Source organism: Pseudophryne corroboree, chromosome 9 (genome assembly GCF_028390025.1).
Source record: "Pseudophryne corroboree isolate aPseCor3 chromosome 9, aPseCor3.hap2, whole genome shotgun sequence".
NCBI lineage: Eukaryota > Metazoa > Chordata > Amphibia > Anura > Myobatrachidae > Pseudophryne > Pseudophryne corroboree.
This window is the reverse complement of record NC_086452.1, coordinates 306,625,074-306,652,789: the sequence shown is the minus strand read 5'-3', so window position 1 is coordinate 306,652,789 and position 27,716 is coordinate 306,625,074. Positions and strand designations below refer to the sequence as shown.

Below are 27,716 nucleotides of genomic sequence, written 5' to 3'. Positions count from 1 at the left end.
TGGATGCTGGGGACTCCGTAAGGACTATGGGGAATAGACGGGCTCCGCAGGAGACTGGGCACTCTAAAGAAAGATTTAGTACTATCTGGTGTGCACTGGCCCCTCCTCCAGACCTCCGTTAGAATCTGTGCCCGGACAGAGCTGGGTGCTTTTAGTGAGCTCTCCTGAGCTTGCTAATAAAGTATTTTAGTTAGGTTTTTTATTTTCAGAGAGCTTCTGCTGGCAACAGACTCTCTGCTACGTGGGACTGAGGGGAGAGAAGCAAACCTACTAACTGCGGCTAGGTTGCGCTTCTTAGGCTACTGGACACCATTAGCTCCAGAGGGATCGAACACAGGACCTGACCTTGTCGTCCGTTCCCGGAGCCGCCCCGCCGCCCCCCTCGCAGAGCCAGAAGACAGAAGCCGGCAGAAGCGGAGAAGACATTGAAATCGGCGGCAGAAGACTCCTGTCTAAACATGAGGTAGCGCACAGCACTGCAGCTGTGCGCCATTGCGCCCACACACTCCGGTCACTGTAGGGCGCAGGGGGGGGCGCCCTGGGCAGCAATTGATACCTCCTGGCGAAAGCTGCATATAGACAGTTGGACACTGTTATATGTATGAGCCCCCGCCATTTATTTTACAAAAAATCACGGGACAGAAGCCCACCGCTGAGGGTGCGGGGCCTTCTTCCTCAGCACTCACCAGCGCCATTTTCCTTCCACAGCTCCACTGAGAGGAAGCTCCCCAGGCTCTCCCCTGCAGAATCACGGTAGAAGGGTGAAAAAGAGAGGGGGGCCACATAAATTTAGGCGCATTAATCATAATACAGCAGCTACTGGGTAAACACTAAGTTACTGTGTAATCCCTGGGTTATATAGCGCTGGGGTGTGTGCTGGCATACTCTCTCTCTGTCTCTCCAAAAGGCCTTGTAGGGGTCCTGTCCTCATTTAGAGCTTCCCCTGTGTGTGTGGTGTGTCGGTACGCGTGTGTCGACATGTTTGACGAAGAGGGCTTTGTGGAGGCAGAGCAAGTGCAGTTGACTGACGTGTCGGTGCCGACACCTGATTGGATGGATATGTGGAAGGTGTTAAATGATAATGTAAACTCCTTACATAAAAGGTTGGATAAAGCTGATACCTCGGGCCAGTCAGGGTCTCAACCCATGCCTGATCCTACAGCGCAGAGGCCCTCAGGGTCTCAAAAGCGCCCACTATCCAAAATGGTTGACACAGATGTCGACACGGATTCTGACTCCAGTGTCGACTACGATGATGCAAAATTGCAACCGAAAATGACAAAAGCTATACGTTACATGATTATAGCGATGAAGGATGTTTTACACATATCAGAGGTAAACCCTGTCCCTGACAAGAGGGTTTATATGTATGGGGAGAAAAAGCAAGAGGTGACTTTTCCCCCTTCACATGAGTTAAATGAGTTATGTGAAAGAGCGTGGGATTCCCCAGATAAGAAAGTCCTGATTTCCAAAAGGTTACTTATGGCGTACCCTTTCCCGCCAGAGGACACGGTGCGCTGGGAATCCTCCCCTAGGGTAGATAAAGCTCTCACACGCTTATCTAAGAAGGTGGCCCTGCCGTCGCAGGATACGGCCACCCTAAAGGATCCTGCAGATAGAAAGCAGGAAAGTATCCTGAAATCTGTTTATACACATTCAGGGACTCTACTGAGGCCGGCAATTGCGTCGGCGTGGATGTGTAGTGCTGTAGCAGCGTGGACAGATAATCTGTCTGAGGAAATGGGTACCTTGGACAGGGATACCTTTATGCTGACCCTGGGGCATATAAAAGACACTGTCCTATATATGAGGGATGCCCAGAGGGACATTTGCCTACTGGGCTCTAGTATTAATGCAATGTCAATTTCTGCCAGGAGGGTCCTGTGGACTCGGCAGTGGACAGGTGATGCCGACTCCAAAAAACACATGGAGGTGTTACCTTACAAGGGTGAGGAATTGTTTGGGGACGGTCTCTCGGACCTGGTTTCCACAGCTACTGCTGGGAAGTCAAACTTTTTGCCATATATTCCCTCACAACTTAAGAAAGCACCGTATTACCAAATGCAGTCCTTTCGCGCACAAAGAAGCAAGAAGGTCAGAGGTGCTTCCTTTCTTGCTAGAGGCAGGGGTAGAAGAAAAAAGCTGCACCTTACAGCTAGTTCCCAGGAACAGAAGTCCTCCCCGGCTTCCACTAAATCCACCGCATGACGCTGGGGCTCCACGGGTGGAGCCAGGAGCGGTGGGGGCGCGTCTCCGACATTTCAGCCACCAGTGGGTTCGCTCACAGGTGGATCCCTGGGCTATACAGATTATGTCTCAGGGATACAAGCTGGAATTCGAGGTGATGCCCCCTCAACGTTACCTAAAATCGGCCCTGCCAGCTTCCCCCATAGAAAGGGAAGTAGTGGTAGCGGCAATTCACAAGCTATTTCTCCAGCAGGTGGTGGTAAAGGTTCCCCTTTTTCAACAGGGAAAGGGATACTATTCCACAATGTTTGTGGTACAGAAACCGGACGGTTCGGTCAGACCTATATTAAATTTAAAGTCCCTGAACATTTATCTGAAAAGATTCAAGTTCAAAATGGAATCGCTCAGAGCGGTCATTGCAAGCCTGGAAGAGGGGGATTTTATGGTGTCTCTGGACATCAAGGATGCTTACTTGCATGTCCCCATTTATCCGCCTCATCAGGAGTACCTCAGATTTGTGGTACAGGACTGTCATTACCAATTCCAGACGTTGCTGTTTGGGCTCTCCACGGCACCGAGAATATTTACCAAGGTAATGGCAGAAATGATGGTGATCCTGAGAAAGCAATGAGTCACAGTTATCCCATACTTGGACGATCTCATAAAGGCGAGGTCGAGGGAGCAGTTGCAGATCAACGTAGCGCACTTTCAGGAAGTGTTGCAACAGCATGGCTGGATTCTGAATATCCCAAAGTCGCAGCTGATTCCTACGACGCGTCTGCCCTTTCTGGGCATGATTCTGGACACAGACCAGAAGAAGATGTTTCTCCCGACGGAGAAGGCTCAAGAGCTTGTGACTCTACTCAGAGACCTCTTAAAACCGAAACAGGTGTCGGTGCATCACTGCACGCGAGTCCTGGGAAAGATGGTGGCATCGTACGAAGCCATTCCCTTCGGCAGGTTCCATGTGAGGATTTTTCAATAGGATCTGTTGGACAAATGGTCCGGATCGCATCTTCAGATGCATCGGCTGATCACCCTGTCCCCCAGGGCCAGGGAGTCTCTTCTGTGGTGGCTACAGAGTGCTCACCTTCTCGAGGGCCGCAGGTTCGGCATACAGGACTGGGTCCTGGTGACCACGGATGCGAGCCTCCGAGGGTGGGGGGCAGTCACTCAGGGAAGAAACTTCCAAGGGTTGTGGTCAAGTCAGGAGGCTTGTCTGCACATAAATATCCTGGAACTAAGGGCCATATTCAACGCCCTGAGTCAAGCGGAGCCCCTGCTTCGCAACCAACCGGTGCTGAATCAGTCAGACAACATCACCGCGGTGGCTCATGTAAACCGCCAGGGCAGCACAAGAAGCAGAGTGGCGATGGCGGAAGCCACCAGGATTCTTCGTTGGGCGGAGAATCACGTGCAAGCACTGTCAGCAGTGTTCATTCCGGGGGTGGACAACTGGGAAGCAGACTTCCTCAGCAGGCACGACCTTCACCCGGGAGAGTGGGAACTTCATCACGAAGTCTTCATTCAGATTACAAATCGATGGGAACTGCCACAGGTAGACATGATGGCGTCCCGTCTCAACAAAAAGCTACAACGGTATTGCGCCAGGTCAAGAGACCCTCAGGCGATAGCTGTGGACGCCCTGGTAACACAGTGGGTGTTCCAGTCGGTCTATGTGTTTCCTCCTCTTCCTCTCATACCCAAGGTGCTGAGAATCGTAAGAAGCAGAGGAGTGAGAACAATACTCATTGTTCCGGATTGGCCAAGAAGGCCTTGGTACCCGGAACTGCAAGAAATGCTCACAGAGGACCCATGGCCTCTGCCTCTCAGACAGGACCTGTTGCAACAGGGGCCCGGCCTGTTCCAAGACTTACCGCGGCTGCGTTTGACGGCATGGCGGTTAAACGCCGGATCCTAGCGGAAAAAGGCATTCCGGATGAAGTTATTCCTACGCTGATAAAGGCTAGGAAGGATGTGACAGCAAAGCATTATCACCGTATATGGCGAAAATATGTTGCTTGGTGTGAGGCCTGGAAGGCCCCTACAGAGGAATTCCAACTGGGCAGATTTCTGCACTTTCTACAGTCTGGAGTGACTATGGGCTTGAAGTTGGGATCCATAAAGGTCCAGATTTCGGCCCTATCCATTTTCTTTCAAAAGGAACTGGCGTCTCTTCCTGAAGTTCAGACGTTTGTTAAGGGAGTGCTGCATATTCAGCCCCCTTTTGTGCCACCAGTGGCACCTTGGGATCTCAACGTGGTGTTGGGTTTCCTAAAATCCCACTGGTTTGAGCCACTTAAGACCGTGGAACTAAAGTATCTCACGTGGAAGGTGGTCATGCTATTGGCCTTAGCTTCGGCTAGGCGTGTGTCAGAATTGGCGGCTTTGTCATGTAAAAGCCCCTATCTGGTTTTTCATATGGACAGGGCAGAATTGCGGATTCGTCTCCAATTTCTGCCAAAGGTGGTGTCATCTTTTCTTTTGAACCAACCTATTGTAGTGCCTGCGGCTACTCGTGACTTGGAGGATTCCAGGTTACTAGATGTAGTCAGGGCTTTGGAGATTTATGTAGCCAGAACGGCTGGAGTCAGGAAAACTGACTCGCTGTTTATCCTGTATGCCCCCAACAAGTTGGGTGCTCCTGCTTCAAAGCAAACCGTTGCCCGCTGGATCTGTAACACGATTCAGCAGGCTCATTCTGCAACTGGATTGCCGCATCCAAAATCAGTGAAAGCCCATTCCACAAGGAAGGTGGGCTCTTCTTGGGCGGCTGCCCGAGGGGTCTCGGCTTTACAGCTTTGCCGAGCTGCTACTTGGTCGGGTTCAAACACATTTGCAAAATTCTACAAGTTTGATACCCTGCCTGAGGAGGACCTTGAGTTTGCCCATTCGGTGCTGCAGAGTCATCCGCACTCTCCCACCCGTTTGGGAGCTTTGGTATAATCCCAAGGGTCCTTACGGAGTCCCCAGCATCCACTTAGGACGTTAGAGAAATTAAGATTTTACTCACCGGTAAATCTATTTCTCGTAGTCCGTAGTGGATGCTGGGCGCCCGTCCCTAGTGCGGACATTTTGCAATACGTGTATATAGTTATTGCTTAATAATGGGTTATGTTATGTTGGCATCCATTGTTGATGCCCTGTTGTTGTTGTTCATACTGTTGACTGGATAAGTGTATCACAAGTTATACGGTGTGATTGGTGTGGCTGGTATGAGTCTTACCCGGGATTCCAAAATCCTTTCCTTATGTCTGCTCTTCCGGGCACAGTTTCCTTAACTGAGGTCTGGAGGAGGGGCATAGAGGGAGGAGCCAGTGCACACCAGATAGTACTAAATCTTTCTTTAGAGTGCCCAGTCTCCTGCGGAGCCCGTCTATTCCCCATGGTCCTTACGGAGTCCCCAGCATCCACTACGGACTACGAGAAATAGATTTACCGGTGAGTAAAATCTTATTTTTTTCCAGAAGAACTACAAGTCCCAGCAAGCCTCCCCCGCAAGCTGGTACTTGGAGAACCACAAGTACCAGCATGCGGGTGGAAAAATGGGCCCGCTGGTACCTGTAGTTCTACTGGAAAAAAAATACCCAAATAAAAACAGGACACGCACACCGTGAGAGTAAAACTTTATTTCACACATGTCGACACACACATACTTACCTATGTTCACACAACGACCTCTGTCCACTTGTCCAAGTAGAATCCACGGTGTACCTGAAAATAAAATTATACTCACCTGATCCAGTGTCCTGTGGTCTTTTATTATAATCCACGTACTTGGCAAAAAAAAAAAAAAAAAAAACGAACACCCGGACCAGGCGGACTGAAAGGGGTCCCATGTTTACACATGGTACCACTTTCCCCGAATGCAGAGACCCCCCCCGTGACTGCTGTCACAGAAAGGTCTCTTCAGCCAATCAGGAAGCGCCTCTTCGTGGCACTCTCCTGATTGGCTGTATGCGCGTCTGAGCTGGCAGACAGCGCATCGCACAGCTCCCTCCATTAGTTTCAATGGTGGGAACTTTGCGGTCAGCGGTGGGGTTACCCGCGGTCAGCCACTGACCGCGGGTGACCTCACCGCTGACCGCAAAGTTCCCACCATTGAATATAATGGTAAGGCTTTGCGATGCGCTGTCTGACAGCTCAGACGCGCATAGCCAATCAGCAGAGTGCCACGACGTTGCGCTTGCTGATTGGCTGAAGGTACCCTCTGTGACAGGAGTCACGTGGTGTTTCGGCATTCGTGGAAAGAGGTCCCATGTGTAAACATGGGACCCCTTTCAGTCCGTTTGGTCCGGGTTGCCGTTTTGTTGTTTTGCCAAGTACGAGGATTACTTAAAAAGAACCGGACACTGGATCAGGTGAGTATAATTTTTTTCACAGGTACCCCGGATTCTTCAGTGACGAGGGGGGCGTGGCAGTCGGCGGGTCAACATAGGTAAGTATGTGTGTGTCGACATGTATGAAATAAACTTTTACTTTCACGGTGTGTGTCTCCTGTTTTTATTTGGGTATTTTTTTTCCAGTAGAACTACAGGTACCAGTGGGCCCGTTTTTACACCCGCATGCTGGTACTTGTGGTTCTCCAAGTACCAGCTTGTGGGGGAGGCTTAGAAATGTACCAAACAAATGGATGATCGGGCGCTTTCAGGTGCTGTGTCTCTAATGCTGCTGCTATAACAACTTGGGGGTAGTCACACCCCAACCATACATCAAAGAAAACCAAGGAAATAAATAGCAGCGCTAATGAAAATGTTGTATAAAGATTCTAATATGAAGGATTGAGTGAAAAAATTCTTCAATTTAATAAAACATAAATTTATCAAAGGGGTAAAGCTGCATTGCTCGCAGCGAAACGCGTCAGGAGGAGGCTACCTGGGTCACCAATCGTGATATTTGTTGCTGCCATAAACCTATCCGGACCAAACTGGACTTTGCCATCTGCAGAAAAAAACGGGACAAGCATCTAACAACCAGGAACACTATTCACCCCATCTCTATGAGGAGGACACCGCACTAAATGAGGATCCCAAACCTGGCTGGTTTTTGAGTCAAAATATCAGAGACACTCTTAAGGGACTACACCTCTAGCGGCCTTTGGGTAATGTGTACTGGTGTGACTACATTGTTAGTCTGTCTTCATCTGCTATATAATCCAGATTTATTAATAGGAACGGATATTAATGTGACAGGCAGCCACAATTTATTGACCCATACATGCTAATTTTATTACTTGTCATGTTTTAAAATGTTATATATGGATCGTGGATCCAATGTTTTATTGAGGCCTAAATTTATGTTTTATTAAATTGAAGAATTTTTTCACTCAATCCTTCATATTAGAATCTTTATACAACATTTTCATTAACGCTGCTATTTATTTCCTTGGTTTTCTTTGATGCGGGGGAGGCTTGCTGGGACTTGTAGTTCTTCTGGAAAAAACAATATTCTATCATTTTACTCAAGGCTATCAGCCCCCCATCCGCAGCCCTTGGATGGGGGGGACAGCCTCGGGCTTCACCCCTGGCCCTTGGGTGGCTGGGGGGGGACCCCTTGATTGAAGGGGTCTTCACTCCCCCAGGGTACCCCGGCCAGGGGTGACTAGTTGGGTATTTAATGCCACGGCCGCAGGGCGCTGTATAAAAGTGACCCCCGACTGTGGCATTATCTGTCCAGCTAGTGGAGCCCGATGCTGGTGTAAAAAATACGGGGGACCCCTACGATTTTTGTCCCCCGTATTTTTTGCACCAGGCGCAGAGCCCGGTGCTGGTTTTAAAAATACGGGGGATCCCCTGTCAGTTTTCCCCCCGGATTTTTAGGACCAGGACCGGCTCGAAGAGCCCGAGGCTGGTTATGCTTAGGAGGGGGGACCCCACGCAATTTTTTTTCGGGGTTTTTACCGGTTTTTCCAGGTTTTTTTACATTTTTACAAGTCTAATCAAAATCCGGCAAATCGGCCGTTTTTCGACAGCGGGACTGTCGAATCCGTTTTTTATTGAATATGTTGAATTCCGGCACCCACTTGCCGGAATTCGACGGTCGAATTGTGTCGAATGAAAAAACAGGCGAAAAATTGCAGCGATTCGCCGGCAATTGCATATACCCCATAAAGTACAGTACACCCTAAATTGACGGTTTAAAAAATATATATAAAAATGACTAAGACCATAGCTAGAAGATTTTTTAAGCCTTTCAAAATATAATACAAATTAAGGGAACACCATTCTGAGATGCTATGTAGCACTGTTTTTTTCAGTTTAATACCTAAGCACCGCTTTAAAAAATAAAATAAAAATTAAGCAAATATGGTGAACACTTCCTGGGCACAATGCTGTTATGAGTAAAATGCACCCCTTTAAACATTTTTACAATATAAAGAGGTAGAATAGGCGCTTGAAAAGAATAATTTTAACCAGGGCAGAGCCAACAGTATCAGTAGTATAGTGCAGAACCTGAGTATATAACGATTTAAACATTACAATACAGGTTGAGTCTCCCATATCCTGTAGATGTTCTGTGAGGTACTACAGTATATTCTAGAGATGTTCTGAGAGGCACTATGGCCTAGAGATGTGAATCTGGTGAGAAGTGGTGGATTATTCAGTTTTCTTTTTCTGTGTTGTAGATACGAGTGAAGTTATTGCTGAACAACCAGAAGAGAAAGATAAAGAACAGAAAAAACAGGAAAATTCAGATGAGCCTCAAGCAGAGAAAAGTAAGGTTACTTAAGTTTTCTCTGACGTCCTAAGTGGATGCTGGGACTCCGTAAGGACCATGGGGATTAGCGGCTCCGCAGGAGACTGGGCACAACTAAAGAAAGCTTTAGGACTACCTGGTGTGCACTGGCTCCTCCCACTAAGACCCTCCTCCAGACCTCAGTTAGATTCTTGTGCCCGGCTGAGCTGGATGCACACTAGGGGCTCTCCTGAGCTCCTAGAAAGAAAGTATATTTAGGTTTTTTATTTTACAGTGAGATCTGCTGGCAACAGACTCACTGCAGCGAGGGACTAAGGGGAGAAGAAGCGAACCTACCTAACAGGTGGTAGTTTGGGCTTCTTAGGCTACTGGACACCATTAGCTCCAGAGGGATCGACCGCAGGACCCGACCTTGGTGTTCGTTCCCGGAGCCGCGCCGCCGTCCCCCTTACAGAGCCAGAAGCATGAAGAGTCCGGAAAATCGGCGGCAGAAGACTTCGGTCTTCACCAAGGTAGCGCACAGCACTGCAGCTGTGCGCCATTGCTCCTCATGTACACCTCACACTCCGGTCACTGATGGGTGCAGGGCACTGGGGGGGGCGCCCTGAGGGCAATATATGACACCTTGGCTGGCAAATCTACATCATATATAGTCCTAGAGGCTATATAGATGTAAAATTACCCCTGCCAGTATTCCAGAAAAAGCGGGAGAAAGTCAGCCGAAAAAGGGGCGGGGCTTCTCCCTCAGCACACTGGCGCCATTTTCTCTTCACAGTGCAGCTGGAAGACAGCTCCCCAGGCTCTCCCCTGTAGTTTTCAGGCTCAAAGGGTTAAAAAGAGAGGGGGGGGACTAAATTTAGGCGCAATATATGTATACAAGCAGCTATTTGGGGAAAAATCACTCAGTTATAGTGTTAATCACTGCATTATATAGCGCTCTGGTGTGTGCTAGCATACTCTCTCTCGGTCTCCCCAAAGGACTTTGTGGGGTCCTGTCCTCAGTCAGAGCATTCCCTGTGTGTGTGCGGTGTGTCGGTACGGCTGTGTCGACATGTTGGATGAGGAAGGTTACGTGGAGGCGGAGCAGAGGCCGATAAATGGGAATGTCGCCCCCTGTGGGGCCGACACCAGAGTGGATGGATAGGTGGAAGGTATTAACCGACAGTGTCAACTCCTTACATAAAAGGCTGGATGACGTAACAGCTGTGGGACAGCCGGCTTCTCAGCCCGCGCCTGCCCAGGCGGCTCAAAGGCCATCAGGGGCTCAAAAAACGCCCGTTACCTCAGATGGCAGACACAGATGTCGACACGGAGTCTGACTCCAGTGTCGACGAGGTTGAGACATATACACAATCCACTAGGAACATCCGTTACATGATCTCGGCAATGAAAAATGTGTTACGCATTTTCTGACATGAACCCAAGTACCACATAAAAGGGGTTTTATTTTTGGGGAGAAAAGGCAGCCAGTGTTTTGTTCCCCCATCAGATGAATGAATGAAGTGTGTAAAGAAGCGTGGTTTCCCCCGATAAGAAACTGGTAATTTCTAAAAAGTTACTGATGGCGTACCCTTTCCCGGCAGAGGATAGGTCACGTTGGGAGATATCCCTTAGGGTGGATAAGGCGCTCACACGTTTGTCAAAAGGTGGCACTGCCGTCTTAGGATACGGCCACCTTGAAGGAACCTGCTGATAAAAAGCATGAGGCGATCCTGAAGTCTGTATTTACACACTCAGGTTATATACTGAAACCTGCAATTGCCTCAGCATAAATAGTGCTGCTGCAGCGTGGTCTGATACCCTGTCAGATAATATTAATACGCTAAGACAGGGATAATATTTTGCTAACATTGAGCATATTTAAGACGTTGTCTTATATATAAAGGATGCACAGAGGGATATTTGCCGGCTGGCATCCAGAATTAATGCAATGTCCATTCTGCCAGGAGGGTATTAGAAACCCGGCAGTGGACAGGTGATGCTGCCTGTAAAAGGCACATGGAGATTCTGCCTTATAAGGGTGAGGAATTGGTGGGGATGGTCTCTGGGACCTCGTATCCACAGCAACAGCTGGGAAGAAATTTTTTTTACCTCAGGTTTCCTCACAGCCTAAGAAAGCACAGTATTTTCAGGTACAGTCCTTTCGGCTTCAGAAAAGCAAGCGGGTCAAAGGCGCTTCCTTTCTGCACAGAGACAAGGGAAGAAGGAAAAAAGCTGCACCAGCAGCCAGTTCCCAGGATCAAAAATCTTTCCCCGCTTCCTCTGAGTCCACCGCATGACGCTGGGGCTCCACAGGTGGAGACAGGTACGGTAGGGGCGCGTCTCGGGAACTTCAGGGACCAGTGGGCTTGCCCACAGGTGGATCTCTAGGTTCTGCAAATAGTATCACAGGGATACAGGCTGGAGTTCGAGGCGACTCCCCCTCGCCGTTACCTCACATCAGCCTTGCCTGCTGCCCTCTGAGAAAGGTAGTACTGGCGGCAATTCACAAGCTGTACTTCCAGCAGGTGAAATCAAGGTACCCCTCCTTCAACAAGGCCGGGGTTACTATTCCAAAATGTTGTGGTACCGAAACCAGACGGTTCGGTGAGACCCATTCTAAAATTGAAAGCCTTGAACACTTTTATATACGAAGAATCAAGTTCAAAATGGAATCGCTCAGGGCGATTATTGCAAGCCTGGAGAATTTCATTATATCACTGGACATCAAGGATGATTACCTGCATGTCCCTATTTACCCTCTTCACCAGGAGTACCTCAATATTATGGTACAGGATTGTCATTACCAATTCCAGACGTTGCCGTTGGTCTGTCCCCGGCACCGAGGTATTTACTAAGGTAATGGCCGAAATAATTATCCCGTACTCGGACGATCTCCTTATAAAGGCGAGGTCCAGGGAGCAGTTGTTCGTCGGAGTAGCACTATCTCGGGAAGTGCTACAACAGCACGGCTGGATTCTGAATATTCCAAAGTCGCAGCTGGTTTCTACGACGCGTCTACTGTTCCTGGGTATGGTTCTGGACACACAACAGGATAAAAAGGGTTTCTCCCGGAGGAGAAGTCCAAGGAGTTGTTGTCTCTAGACAGAGACCTCCTAATACGTATACAGGTGTCGGTGCATCAATGCACGCGAGCCCTGGGAAAGATGGTAGCTTCTTACGAAGAAATTCTATTCGCCAGGTCCCATGCAAGGATTTTCCAGTGGGATCTGTTGGACAAGTGGTCCGGGTCGCATCTTCAGATGCATCGGCGGATAACCCTGTCTCCAAGGGTCAGGGTGTCGCTGTTGTGGTGGCTGCAGAGTGCTCATCTTCTAGGGGGCCGCAGATTCGGCATACAGGACTGGTTCCTGGTGACCACGGATGCCAGCCTTCGAGGCTGGGGGGCAGTCACACAGGGAAGGAACTTCCAAGGCTATGGAAAAGTCAGGAGACTTCCCTACACATAAATATTCTGGAACTGAGGGCCATTTACAATGCCCTAAGTCAGGCTAGACCCCTGCTTCAACACTGGCCGGTGCTGATCCAGTCAGACAACATCACGGAGGTCGCTCATGTAAACCGACAGGGCGGCACAAGAAGCAGGATGGCGATGGCAGAAGCCACAAGGATTCTCCGATGGGCGGAAAATCATGTGTTAGCACTGTCAGCAGTGTTCATTCCCGGAGTGGACAACTGAGAAGCAGACTTTCTCAGAAGACACGACCTCCACCCGGGAGAGTGGGGACTTCATCCAGAAGTCTTCCAAATGATTGTACACCGTTGGGAAAGGGCACAGGTGGACATGATGGCGTCCCGCCTCAACTAAAAGTTACAAAGATATTGCGCCAGGTCAAGGACCCTCAGGCGATAGCTGTGGACGCTCTGGTAACACCGTGGGTGTACCAGTCGGTGTATGTGTTCCCTTCTCTGCCTCTCTTACCCAGGGTAATGAGAATAATAAGAAGGAGAGGAGTAAGAACTATACTAATTGTTCCGGGTTGGCCAAGAAGAGCTTGGTAACCAGAACTCCAAGAAATGATCTCAGAGGACCCATGGCCTCTGCCGCTCAGACAGGACCTGCTGCAGCAGGGGGCCTGTCTGTTCCAAGACGTACCGCGGCTGCGTTGACGGCATGGCGGTTGAACGCCGGATCCTGAAGGAAAAGGGAATTCCGGAGGAAGTTATCCCTACGCTATTTAAAGCTAGGAAAGAAGTGAACGCAAACCATTATCACCGCATATGGCGGAAATATGTTGCGTACTGTGAGGCCAGGAAGGCCCCAAAGGAGAAATTTCAGCTAGGTCGATTTCTGCACTTCCTACAGTCAGAGGTGACTATGGGCCTAAAATTGGGTTCCATTAAGGTCCAGATTTCGGCTCTATCGATTTTCTTCCAAAATTGAACTGGCTTCACTGCCTGAAGTTCAGACTTTTGTTAAGGGAGTGCTGCATAGTCAGCCCCCCGTTTGTGCCTCCAGTGGCACCGTGGGATCTCAACGTGGTGTTGGATTTCCTGAAGTCGCATTGGGTTGAGCCACTTAAAACTGTGGAGCTATAATACCTCACGTGGAAAGTGGTCATTCTGTGGGCCTTGGCGTCGGCCAGGCGTGTATCAGAATTGGCGGCTTTGTCATACAAAAGCCCTTATCTGTATTTTATATGGATAAGGCGGAATTGAGGACTCGTTCCCAATTCCTTCCTAAGGTGGTATCAGTTTTTCATGTGAACCAACCTATTGTGGTGCCTGCGGCTACTTGGGACTTGGAGGATTCCAAGTTACTGGATGTAGTCAGGGCCCTGAAAAGTACATGTTTCCAGGACAGCTGGAGTCAGGAAAACGGACTCGCTATTTCTCCTGTATGCACCCAACAAGCTGGGTGCTCCTGCTTCTAAGCAGACGATTGCTCGCTGGATCTGTAGCACGATTCAACTTGCACATTCTGCGGCTGGACTGCCGCACCCTAAATCTGTAAAAGCCCATTCCACGAGGAAAGGGGCTCTTCTTGGGCGGCTGCCCGAGGGGTCTCGGCTTTACAATTTTGCCGAGCTGTTACTTGGTCGGGTTCAAACACTTTTGCAAGAGTCTACAAGTTTGATACCCTGGCTGAGGAGGACCTAGAGTTTGCTCATTCGGTGCTGCAGAGTCATCCGCACTCTCCCGCCCGTTTGGGAGCTTTGGTATAATCCCCATGGTCCTTACGGAGTCCCTGCATCCACTTAGGACGTCAGAGAAAATAAGATTTTACTCACCGGTAAATCTGTTTCTCGTAGTCCGTAGTGGATGCTGGGCGCCCATCCCAAGTGCGGATTGTCTGCAATACTTGTATATAGTTATTGCCTAACTAAAGGGTTATTGTTGAGCCATCTATTGAGAGGCTCAGTTATATTTCATACTGTTAACTGGGTATAGTATCACGAGTTATACGGTGTGATTGGTGTGGCTGGTATGAGTCTTACCCGGGATTCAAAATCCTTCCTTATTGTGTCAGCTCTTCCGGGCACAGTATCCTAACTGAGGTCTGGAGGAGGGTCTTAGTGGGAGGAGCCAGTGCACACCAGGTAGTCCTAAAGCTTTCTTTAGTTGTGCCCAGTCTCCTGCGGAGCCGCTAATCCCCATGGTCCTTACGGAGTCCCAGCATCCACTGCGGACTACGAGAAATAGATTTACCGGTGAGTAAAATCCTATTTTTTTTTAAAATCACTTTTCATCATGTTTTCCTCTACTGTAAGTCATGCTTTCTTTCTTATCCACATTAAACAGCATATTCTAAATTGTATTCAGATTCATTGCATGTTTGCCTCTACAGCTGAGACTTCCCGACGGAAGCGTTCTAAATCTGAGGATTTAGACAGCCAGATCTCCAAACGGAGGCGGTTTGAGGGTGACGAGTATGAAGCAGAGTTACAGGTTAAGATCACAGCAGGAGATGATCTAAACAAGAAACTGCAGAATGTAAGTGTTTTTTTTTTTTTTAGGGGGTGGGGGGGTGTTTAAACTAATATATGAATTAGGTTTCACAGTACAATGCCTTTAATACATTTTAAAACTGAATCTAAAAGATAACTTGACATGGCATGTATATAGTTGGATTATTGATGTACAGTGGCCATATAGTATCAGTCTCAGACTCTGAACTTTTCTTCAGTTTAGAGAAGTATATTTTTTTTACATTAGTAAATTAAATGTTAACAAGAAGGTAAAACAGGTTCATTATTTGAAAATGTTGATCATGCTGTATATTTAAATGACTCTTCTTAGAAAACTTACTGGCATTACCCAGCTTTGTGTGATGAACCAGATATCTTTTCTACCACTTGTAGTTACCTGCACATTTCTGCAAATAGGTAGGTCCCTCTCTCTAGAAAACCCTACGTTACGCTATGGCTGCCTGTAGCATGCAGATTTAGGACGTCATGCAGTGCTGCAGCTCAAAGCCTGAGAGTACTGAATTTATGTAGTACACTTTAAAAGGGCTGATCATATTCTCCTTCCTAGTTGGGTGCTAAAGAGTGCTGGAAGCATTCAATCCTAACTCACTGCAACCCTCAGCTCTCTGTAGTTTCTGTCTACAGTAAGGAGATCAGAAAAAAAAAATTATATTTTTTTTATGGTCAACGCATATTCAGGGGCACATTTCTCTCAACACGGATGGGCAGGGCCCTCTTTTTCACCTCTGCACCTCTTTCATCAACCTATTATCTATTCTGTTTTTGTTATTTTGTATGGATTATGTTTGACTGTCATTAAAGACCTTGCTGCACTTTACGTTTCAACCATTATTGTGTTAATGACAAGGTGAGACCATCATAAAACAATTTGAAGGAGAAATTTATGTGCAACATAACGTGATATTTTTTATTTATATTAGCTGCAGTACATGGCGTTGCCCCCGGGTTTAAATTTTCTAGTTAAGTTATCAATGAGTTTGATGTAACTGTCAGCATATTAATAATAGGTAGCAACTTAGTAGTTCTTCCAACACACCCATGAGGTGGCTGCCTAATGTCATTTTTTTAGGGAGTCGACAGTATCCCTGATCACCATGTTTTCTTTATGTTCAGTTTTATAATTACTTTTTCCATTGGAAATTGGATTTAAAGTTTTCCTTCTGTTATTCCATGGCTTCTGTCGGTTATTTTTGTTCATTGATTTATGGTTATTTCAGGTTATTGAGTTGTGGTTATTTCTGTCCGTTATTACAGTAAAGTTTTCATCCAAATCCATCCAGTGGAAGGCCCAGAACAGGTTCTCTGTGTCAAAGTTCCCTGGCATATTCCGCCATAAGGTCTGACCGGGACCCTAAGCGCCGTAAAACAATGCCAGGATCCAACTGGACCACCTCGTATTGGTTTCATCACGAATGTGCAGGGGTGCCCGAATACATAACCAAAACAAATAGAACATTGATTTTTATATATAAAATATATATTTGTGTATATGAACCTGGTCCTGAAAGGGTTTGTTGTTTTGTTTTTTTAAGTTGGATAATGAAGGTCTTGTGTGCCAAGTTTGATCCAGGTCCATCATGCCATATAGGAGCCTATGAAGAATAAAAAAAAAATAAAAAAAAAATATATATATATAAAGTAGGGGTCCGGCACAGCCACATAATGAAGTAATACACTGGGTGCCCTAACAGCGGAACAGATAGTAGAATAGAGGTGGTGCGGCACTCCAATGATTTGCACACTAATACCAGTTAAATGAGTGCAACGTTTCAATGCCGTTTAATGAGTCGGCATTACCTGACGAAAATGCTGACTCATGAAACGGGCATTGAAATGTTGCACTCATTTAACTGGTGTTAGTGTGCAAATCATTGGAGTGCCGCACCACCTCTATTCTACTATATGTATATGTGTATATATATATATATATATATATATATAATATGTATGTGTGTGCACACATCTTGACAAAGGGGTTGCAGTCCCCGAAACGTTGATGGACTTTTTTCTGATGTTCTAATACAACTGACTTTTACACAAGACCTTGAGTGCCGCAGATTTCTTTGTTTGTTGTTTATATATATATATATATATATATATATATATATATATATATATATATATATATATATATATACACACACACACACACACACACACACACACACACACACACACACACACACACACACACACACACACACACACACGTGACTGTATTTATAGTACTAACACAAAGGCTAATGCTTCTCTTCAGGTGATCCAGAAGCTGTTTGAAGAAAAACTTAGTGCCTTGCAGTGTATAGAGTTTGACAAAGCAATTGCTGAGCTGAAAACACGAGTGGAGAAAATTGAGTGCAAAAAACACGAGACTGTTCTGCATTCCATGCAGGTACTGTGCACTGTAAATGTGCATCTTGTCTGCATTTTTCTGTATGCAAGTTACTGTACATTTTTATTTATTTATATTTTGAATTAAGGCTAAAATAACCCGGCTGACGAGACGCTTTGGAGCAGCAAAGGAAGACCTAAAGAAGAGACCTGAGGTAATAGCTAGTAGTTTGTTAAATTTTTGAGCATTTGTCTGTCATTATTAAGTTGGAAACACTGTATTGTACTATATGGCCAGTCTTGGTAATATGAATGAAATGAAGGGGGGAGAGATACTACAACTTACCATGCATTGAGATGTACACCCTCATCACAGGCACGTATATTCGTGCTGTAACCAGTTTCCCGCGACTAGTGTGCCTGTTCACGGTTACATGTGTATAATTGCACCTGCGATCCATATTATTGTGTGTACGAACACGCGTCTGTTCGCAAGCACGTGCGAACGTATCGCAGCAATGATGAACAAAGAACCATCTGTACAAGTGTACAGATGTGTTCTTATACATTGTTGCTGAAGTTGCGCCCTCTGTGAGAGTCTTCTACTGCTGGGATGCTTTTTTCGTGTCTTTGTACCTGATAATGTTTTCACAATGCAGTACGACTAATACCCCTTTCACATCTCCAATGCCAGATCCCACCTGGGAATTGGAAACCGTCTTTCGCGGGTGGGATCTGGCATTGGACCCTAACAGCAGGCTTCCCGACCCGGCAATTTGCTGGGTCTGTAGCCAAAGCAGTGGAGGCGGCGCTGGGAGATGAGCTCACCTCCGCGCCGCCTCTCCCTATGTAGTGAACGGGTCGCGTGTCGCATCAACCCTTTCACACTGCCACTGACCCAGTATTCAACCCGGGAATAACACTTTTTATAACTCAGGTTGAATTAACGGGTCACACGACCCAGGAATTCTCCATGGCACCTTTCACATCGCACAGTGACCCGTGTTAACCCGGCATTATACTTGGTCGATACCGGGTTATTTGTGCGATGTGAAAGGTGTGTAAGACACATCAGGAGACTGTGCTTATGAGTCTGATATGCTGCGATTAAAACGCATTTTCGGCAAAAAAAAAAGACTATTGACGCTAGTGGAATTTCACGGGGCCTGGTGGCTCACTCCCTCCAGGCATCTCGTGGTGGGTGCTGTATTGAGGCTAGATGTAGGAGGACACATCTGTATGTGTATATAATATTGTATTTTTTATAAATAAAAAGTGTATAAAAGTTTAGTTAGAATTAAAGGTGGAATTCCCAAGTGAGAGCACTTGCTGTTATTTATTTAACAGTTTCTTATATAGTGCAGCATTTTCCATTGCGCTTTACAATTGGAACAATAGTAATAGAACAGAACTTGGTTCTAACAGACAGCCATAGAGGTATGAAGGTCCTGCTAGCAAGCTTAGTTTTTAGGGAAGTAGGCATTGATACACAAGGATAAGTGCTACCTATTAAATAATTGTCCTGCCAGATTGCAAAAGTTCTTAATGGGCTGTATGATATAGTCACTCAGCAATGTTATTCTTATTTTAATTCTCTCTCTCCTAATCTGGGGACACAGTTTCAAAGCAGTTAGAGCTGGCACTATGCTACTGGACACTTGGGGCTTAACATTGTAAAGACTGAAGTTCCTCTGCTCTCTAACGACTGCTCACCAAATATCTTTTCTTTTTTTTTTTTAACTAAGAGCCCAAGGAATTTTTGCAATTTTTCAATAGCCTGCTTGCGTCATATAGGTTAGGGGTTACTTTATTTTTAGTGCAAGCTGTAGGCAGCAGTAACTCCCATATGGCAGTGTGCATTATTTACAGGAAATGCAGAGGATGTTTCATGTTACATCCTCCAATGCCACCTGTATATCAGGTACTGGTTTGCACGGCTTGGGTGGAGGGGGATTATACAGCCTCACTTGTTTTTTAAGGGTATGAGCATTGCACCTTGAGAAACACCCTTTGTGACGTTAAAATGTTGTTGGTAAATGTGGCTGCACGTTAATTCATTGTTCAATACATGTCTCCTATTGGAAAGCGATGAGTGCCTCCTGGTTCCTATTTCTGCCATTTGGGGGATATGCAAGCTATCCCAATGGAACCCTGGTGTAATGTTTTTCTCCTTCTTTCATTCATCTCTTTACCCTACCCTTTGGTGCTCTGTAACTTTTTGAAATGGAGATTTGTTTAGCAAGGATCAGAGAGTAGCTTCAGAATATTATTGTTAATACCCCCCACCCCCTCCATTGTGCCAGTGCCCCCCAGATGGAAGCAAAGATATGGATTTCACCTAACTACAAAAATACTCTTATTGCCTCAATTTTGTATTGCTTACCTGAATATTCATGTAAATAGGGAGAGAGAGATTTTGATGCCGCAGCTGACTAGGGAATATCAGATGAACATGCATGCAGCTAAAAAATAAAAAATATATACAATACTACATGTTTGTCTATTAAATATGTTTATTTTACATTTATTTTAGGGAGCAGATTGTGAGGAAATACCTTGGGAAATAATCTAGCATTTATACACACCACATGGATGGAGAAACTATATATAATATTGTTAGTCTGGGATTTTAATGGTAATTAGTATTTTCATGTAGTGTAAGGGTGTGTACACACGGTGAGATTTTTTCTTGAGATTTTGACTATATAGTCAAAATCGCAAGAAAAGTTAGTGCAAATCGCAAGGTGAAAGTCACCTTGCGATCCCGATGCGCGGCCCCGCCAGGTCGGCATCGCAAGAAAAGATAGACTGTGCAGGCAAGTCAATCCTTGCTAGATCGGTGTACTATCTAGTTCATCTCACATGTCAATGACATCTCACATAAGCCAAAATCTCACATAAGCCAAAATCGTAAGCACACACAGTCCATATCTCAAGAAAAGTTAGTCAAAATCTGTCCTATCTGCGCTCTGGGGAGTTCAAGGGAAATCGCAAGTAAAAATCGAACATAGCAAGGATCTCACCGTGTGTACACACCTTAAGTGTGACCGCTTCTTCACTGGAAAGCATTGCTAAGAAGAAAGTCCTGAAAAGAAGTAATTAGATCAATTCACATCAAGAAATGTAAATTCTATCACCAGTACTATCAAATTGTAACTTATTGTCTTCTGTATTTAAAAAGCAAACCACAGTAACCCAGCCAGCATCATCACCAGGGAAGTCTGCAGCAAGTGATTCTGCTCCAAGTGCAAACTCTGTGGCCTACAGGTGAGCTGGAATGCAACTCTGCAGCTTGCAATAATTTTCTACTCTGTAACACGAAATGTGGTTTACTATAAACATGTAGGGCCATTTCACAAAAAAGTCTTCATTATCCATTTTCAGTGTCTGTGTTGAAATCTACATTATTAAGTAGAGAGAACATTATGTAATGTTAACATTTCTAAAGTAGAAAATTTTGATAAGGTATGCAATTTAATGTTTGATTTTCTAACCTTTCAAATTGGGAGTTCCACAATTTATCACTAGGTGGTGTTACTGTTAGTATATAGTGGTTCACTTGCAAGAGCAATTAGTATCTGAAGCTGAAAATGTAAGTTAAACATCAGCATAACTAACTTGTAACGTTAGTTACAAAACATGATTACGTTTCCTTCAGCTTTGTAAGATGTGTAACTTTTAGATATAAGGTTTATGAGGATTCTGGACATCTAACCAATACCTCAATGTCCATTGATGGCCATTAAATAAAATAGATTATCTTATAAATGGTAACTACACTAATGTTACATGTGTATTTAAGTCAATATCATACGCTACATAAATGTTATTGTCTAATACATTGTCCACTTTTAGAAACCAACCAGGGGTAAAGTGGATCTAGAAAACTGTAGTTCTTAATATTAATATATACAAAAGGTGGAAGCATTGGTACTGTAGGATGATCATTTGTGGGCAAGGGATGTGGACCCCTTTGGACATTTAGTTTTTTTTCTCATGCTTTCATATTTTTATTTTTCTTTTTCTTTTTTTTTTGTTTGTTTGCAAGTAATAGACAGAGGACCACTGATTGGCTCCCAGGATGACAATGCTCTGCCGCAGACTGTGTGCTGGGGTGGATGCTGTAGCATCAGTGAGACCATTAGTGGAGGGGAGAGGGTCTGTAGGGAGTGAGTACATCTTGACAATTTATATAGTATCTTGGGTTCAAGTTCAGAACATGGGACCCCTGGATTAAAGTAACTAAACTGCTTCGGAACATCATTAAACTTGTTCAAAACATTAAAGGTCAACAAAAATGGTTGTCAGAAAAATGGTCGACACAAAAATGGTTCACAATTTTTTGGGGGCTAATTATTGTATCTTCATGTTATGTGACTACCATTAGTAGAAACGTGTGGCCTCGCTTTGGGCACGTTAATGCATCTTCTTGTGCGCTCGCTTTGCCCGCCATGCCACTCTTGTGGGTGACCCCAATTAACTTCGTGGTTAACCGCAGACCGCAAAGTTCCCATCATAGACTATAATGGAGGACCGCGATCCTCCATTCTAGCCACTGCGCAAAGCCTCATTGGCTGTGTGCTTCTTGCCTGTCAATCAGGAGAGCGCCATGACGTTGCGCTCCCTGATTGGCTGACGGGACCTTCACTGTCAGTAGTCACGGGGGGGTCCCGGCAGTCGGAAAAAGGGGTTGCTACATGGAATGAAGAGGACCGAACTTCACCGGATAATAGGTGAGTATTTTGGGCATCTTTTCACAGGTCCACCGTGGATTCTACAGGACAAGAGGACCGAGGGGCATGTATGTAAAATAAAGCTTTACTGTCACAATGTGTATGTTGTGTTTTTTGGGGGGTATTTCTCTGTCATCCATCTGGGGGACGCTGCGCCGTTACTTGTGGGTTAGAGGTGTGGTCGTGGAGTTTGGCACAGGATCTATCAAACAAACTGCCTCCTCCCCCCTCTAACCCCTCCCATCTCCTTCCTGCCTAGCTAGCACTTCAGTTTTAGTTTTGTGCCTGTGGAGTACAGACACAGTTCTTTTCTTTCTCCTTAGATTAGTGAGGTTTTTATTATTTTCCATGGAGCCAGGGGAATATTTGGCATCAATAGACCTAAAAGACACCTACTTACATGTTCCTATTTGGACGAGTCATCAATCTCTTCTGAGATTTGCAATCGGACCTTGGCATTTTCAGTTTCAGGCTCTCTCCTTTGTTCTATCCATGGCTCCTCGGGTGTTTATAAAGGTCATGGGCCATGTAGTGGCGGTTCTGCGTTGTCAGGGTCAACATCACTCCATACTTGGACGACCTGTTACTCAAGGCCCGTCAGAATCGATCCTTTCTCAGAACTTGCTTCTCACGGTAGAGACTCTGCAGTTGTTCGGTTGGATAATAAACTTTCCAAAGTCGTCTTTGCTTCCTTCCCAGAAAATGATATATTTCTGGGACTTTTATTCGACACCAACAGCCAGAAGGTGTTTCTTCCTTCGGACAAGATTCAGGACCTGCAATCCAGAATTCGGACACTGTTACAGTTACCAGTTGTTTCGGTCCTCAGATGCATGCAGGTGTTAGGCAAGATGGTTTCGGCCTTTGAGGCAGTCCCATATGCCAGATTTCATGACCGACCTCTTAAGACTCAGCTTCTCAGCAGTTGGATGCGGATGGAACCACGTGTCGAATTGCAGTTAATCCGCTTGTCAATAAGGACTCGTCAATCACTTCACTGGTGGCTTCACAGCCACAATTTGACCAAAGCAGCTCCGTTCACGATTTGGTCTTGGATGTTGGTCACCACAGATGCAAGCCTCAGCGGTTGGGGAGCGGTGTTCCAAACTCATCACTTTCAAGGGCGCTGGAACACTCAGGAGTTGAAATTACAGATCAACATTTTGGAGTTGAGGGCAATCCGGTATGCGCTCCTTCAGATTCAAACTATATGGTACAGGGTCATCCAGTTCGAGTTCAGTCCGACAATGCCACGGCGGTGGCTTAGATAAAAAAAACAGGGAGGAACTCGAAGTTGGGCCGCCATGAGAGCAGTCGCTCAGATTCTCACATGGGCGGAACGTTGGGTTCCAGCAATATCCGCAATTCACCTTCCAGGAGTCGAGAACTGGGAAGCGGATTTTTTGAGCCGTCACACGATTCATCCGGGAGAATGGGAACTTCACCAGGAAGTGTTTCTAACTCTAGTGGCCCGCTGGGGAATGCCCGATGTAGACCTGATGGCATCTCGTCTCAACAAGAAGCTTCCTCACTACGGCTCGCGGTCTCGGGATCCTCAAGCATTTCTGATTGATGCTCTAACAGCCCCGTGGCAGTTTCAACTGGGTTACGTGTTTCCGCCAATTCCACTGATTCCACGTCTACTTCAACGCATTCGGCGAGAAGGTCTCGCAATAATACTGGTGGCTCCAGATTGGCCGCGCCGACAGTGGTACACTCTTCTGCACAGCATGGTCGTCGGAGACCCCTTTAGTCTCCCCCTGCGACTAGATCTTCTTCAAGGACCTTGTCGCCACCCAGATTTAAGTCGGCTGGCTTTGACGGCTTGGTTCTTGAATCCAACATTTTAAAAGCTAAAGATCTTTCTCGTTCTGTGGTACAGACGATGATTCGGGCTAGGAAACCGGTGACTTCTGGCATTTACCATAGGGTATGGCGTATTTACATTGCTTGGTGCGAAAAGCGGGGCTTGACTCCGCATTTGTATAAACTTCCTCGCCTGCTATCTTTCCTTCAGGAGGGTCTCGATAAGGGTCTGAGGCTTTCTTCACTGAAGGGTCAGGTTTCGGCCTTGTCGGTTCTTTTCCAAAAGAAACTAGCGATCATTCCAGAGGTTCAAACATTTCTTCAGGGAGTGCTTCGGATTCAACCACCTTTTGTTCCTCCTGTTCCTCCCTGGGATTTAAACTTGGTCCTTACGGCCCTTCAAAAATCTCCATTTGAGCCTTTGGAATCTGTAGAACTGCGTTATCTAACACTAAACGTTTTTTTTCTTTTGGCTATTGCCTCAGCTAGACGAGTGTCTGAGTTGGCGGCTCTTTCTTGCAGGCCACCCTTGTTAGTTTTTCATGAGAACCGGGTGGTTCTGCGGACTAAGCCTTCTTTCCTTCCAAAGGTTGTTTCAGCGTTCCATTTAAATCAGGACATTGTCCTTCCAGCGTTTGCTCCGTCGTCTTCTCCTGGGGAGAACTCCCATTTGGCCCTCCTGGATGTTGTTCGGGCCTTGCGTATTTATTTGTCTTGCACGGAGTCTTTCCGTCGTACGGATACCTTGTTGGTATTGATTGATGCTCCCAAACGAGGTTGGCCGGCTTCCAAGAACACTGGCCCGTTGGGTAACTTCGGCCATCAGACAGGCGTACGTATCTTCAAATGTTTCGGTTCCTGACTCGGTTAGGGCTCATTCGACTAGAGCTGTTGGAGCCTCTTGGGCTGTTGTCGGTGGTGCATCTATTGAGCAGCTGTGCAGGGTGGCGACCTGGTCGTCAGTCCATACTTTCACAAAGTTTTAAAGTTTTTATACTTTTGGTTTAGAGACTGCCTCTGTTGGGCGTCGTATTTTACTGACTGCTATGCCGTCAACGTCTCCCTCCTCTCATTAGCTTGCTTTGGGAAATCCCACAAGTAACGGCGCAGCGTCCCCCAGATGGATGACGGAGAAATAGGGATTTTGTTTACTTACCGTAAAATCTTTCTCTGAGTCCATATGGGGGACGCTGTGATCCCTCCCATAGTTTTGTCTGGTTTATTTGGTTGTTTTTTTGTTCTGGTCTATCTCCTTTGGCTTGGCTAAACGTTAACTGAAGTGCTAGCTAGGCAGGAAGGAGATGGGGAGGGGTAGAGGGGGGAGGAGGCAGTTTCTTTGATAGGTTCTGTGCCAAACTCCATGACCACACCTCTAACCCACAAGTAACGGCGCAGCGTCCCCTAGATGGACTCAGAGAAAGAGATTTTACGGTAAGTAAACAAAAATCCCTATTTCATTTGTAGTAGAACTACAGGTACCAGCGGGCCTGTTCTTTCCCCGCATGCTGGTACTTGTGGTTCTCCAAGTACCAGCTTGTGGGGGGGGGGGGGGGCGGCTTGCTGGGACTTGTAGTTCTCCTACAAAAAAACAATATTCATTATTTTTACACAAAGGCCATCAGCCTCCCATCCACTGCCCACGGATGGGGGTGGACAGCCTCGGGCTTGGCCCTTGAGTGGCTGGAGGGGGGGACCCCTTGATTTAAAGGGGTCCCCACTCCTCCAGGGTACCCCGGCCAGGGGTGACTAGTTGGGGAGGGGGAATGCCACGGCCGCAGGGACCTACATAAGTGTCCCCCGGCTGTGGCATTATCTCTCTGGCTAATGGAGCCCGGTGCTGGTTTGAAATATACGGGGGACCCCTACGTCTTTTGTCCCCCGTATTTTTTTTGAACCTGGACCAGACGCAGAACCCGATGCTGGTTGTTTAAATATGGGGGGACCCTATGCAATTTTTCCCCTGTATTTTTACAACCAGGACCGGCTCAAAGAGCCTGAGGCTGGTTATGCTTAGGAGGGGGGACCCCACGCAATTTTTTTGTATTATTATTATTATTATTATTATTTATTTTATTTTTTTAACACTTTCACACTCCTTCCCACAGATATGCATGCACGGATCTCACTGATCCGTGCATGCCTATCAGAATACGCATCCAAAAAGCAGGTCTATTTGAAACCTGCTTTTTTTTTTTATGAATTAGAACATTTACCGGCAGTGTTTGGCTATTGCCGGCAGTGATTGTGAATACGAATTCTTAGCAAATTACGGAGTTCTATAAAATAACAGGCGTGTTTGACAGATGGTGTATCCATTCGTATTTGTGAACTCTGCCGTTAAAACAAATCCGAATGCCCTCATCACTGCCGAGGTTTGTGTTTAGTAAATTTCCGAGATGACTCTTTGAAAAAACGAAAAAAAAACATTCGGACAAAATCGGGACCTTAGTAAATTTACCCCCTAGAGATATGGACAGATGGTGCATCCCAGCATTTAAAAAGAAAAGAATTGTCATATCTGTCACATTTGCTTGGGGCTGAGCACATTTCAGCTCAATGGAATTATCATGAATCATATCATGGTAAAGGACCCCATGTTGGCACCTTTTAAGGAGATTGGAAACTTGTTTGACAGGGGCACTGTATTGCGTAATTACAAAGAATTTTTTGAGGTCAATGCACAAAATCTACTGTGTGTTCTTGTTGAGTCTGAGACAACATTTCATATATGACTATCAAGAAACAATAAATAGAGGTGGGTACCTGCGCTGGCTGCACAAATATTTAATTTATAATTAATAATAATTAATAATTTATTGCACTATCAAGAAACAATGTTTGACTATCTCCAATAGAAATACGTGGTGCAAGATGTGTGGTTCCTGTCAAAGAATTTGCTATAAAAATATAGCAAAACACATGTGAAAGTGCTCTTCTTGGTACATGCAAATGAAAACACATTGCTAATGTTGAAAATGGTCAAGTTCACTATTCAACTTCAGATGAACATGCAAATATTTATCAGTCTACTGCTAATACCCAAGAAGTTAAATCTCAGATCACAGTTCCACCTGTGATCTCTTGTAGTAGTGAAGTTCCCTACAGTTAAAGGAGATTAAACCCTACATTGGAAACATAAGTATCCTTACTGACGACTTTCTTACTGTGCAATACTTGAAAAGAAAAGGTGGTTTGGGATTACAGGAGTATTATGATAAAGACATTGACATCATAAGCACAGATTTAGTATTGTGAACTTTGGCAGAGCCACGTGAATTGTGCGGCAAACATTATTTCTCTGATTTGCCTGTAATATTGAGTTTTGTTAAATGTTTATTGTTATACTGCATAGAGTTTAATGTATAGTCTTTGTGTAACAGTTATATAATGTGAAATTACTTATAAAAACATATACCTATTTTGATAAATGGAAATTTTTGGTACTTCATTTAACTAATTATACAAACAATCTTATGTAGGACTACTGCTATTGTACAGTAAAAGGGAAAAGTTGCCATATACATCATTTAACAAATTTATACCAAAAAATGTAACTGTTACATTTTGCTGGACCAGAATTTTTAATTAAATGTCAACCTAAGTTTTTCAGCAAAGAAAGTAAATTACATTTATAAAAGCACATTAAATTCCTGTTATCTTTTAATACTATATTTTATACATCTTTCATCGAATTTCCGTAATCGACAGTAGAAATGTAACATTAGTTTCTTTGAAATGGACCTGTCTGAAATAGGTACACTAGAAACCTAACTCATGCAACCACTTGTCACATTAAGGCATTATAACCTTTTTTATTTTTTGATTTTGCAGTGATTTAATTTTTCCAAACTTTTGACTATTTGTTGTTCAAAAATCATATGTTGTCCATTAAGTTCATTCTGTTTTACAAAATCAAATTTTGTACTGACCAGCTTGAGTTCTCGCTAGTCTGGACTGTTCCCCTAAAATACCAAAGGTATATGTATCGTCCTATTCCTCCTGTATGCCTTGGTTATACATCGAACCTACTCCA

At 45.5% G+C, this 27,716-nt stretch overlaps 1 protein-coding gene across 6 annotated transcripts in view; it reads left to right on the top strand.

Annotated features, from left to right (window-relative positions):
• Window positions 1-27,716, top strand: part of LOC134958068 (activating transcription factor 7-interacting protein 1-like) — a 250,363-nt gene that overhangs the window by 101,558 nt on the left and 121,089 nt on the right. For all 6 annotated transcript variants that reach the window (XM_063940426.1, XM_063940422.1, XM_063940424.1 and 3 more), the window contains 5 exons: window positions 8,813-8,902; window positions 14,672-14,817; window positions 17,071-17,205; window positions 17,294-17,359; window positions 20,326-20,411. In XM_063940426.1, the coding sequence (XP_063796496.1) occupies window positions 8,813-8,902; window positions 14,672-14,817; window positions 17,071-17,205; window positions 17,294-17,359; window positions 20,326-20,411 (523 nt within the window). The remainder of the gene's footprint in view (window positions 1-8,812; window positions 8,903-14,671; window positions 14,818-17,070; window positions 17,206-17,293; window positions 17,360-20,325; window positions 20,412-27,716) is intronic.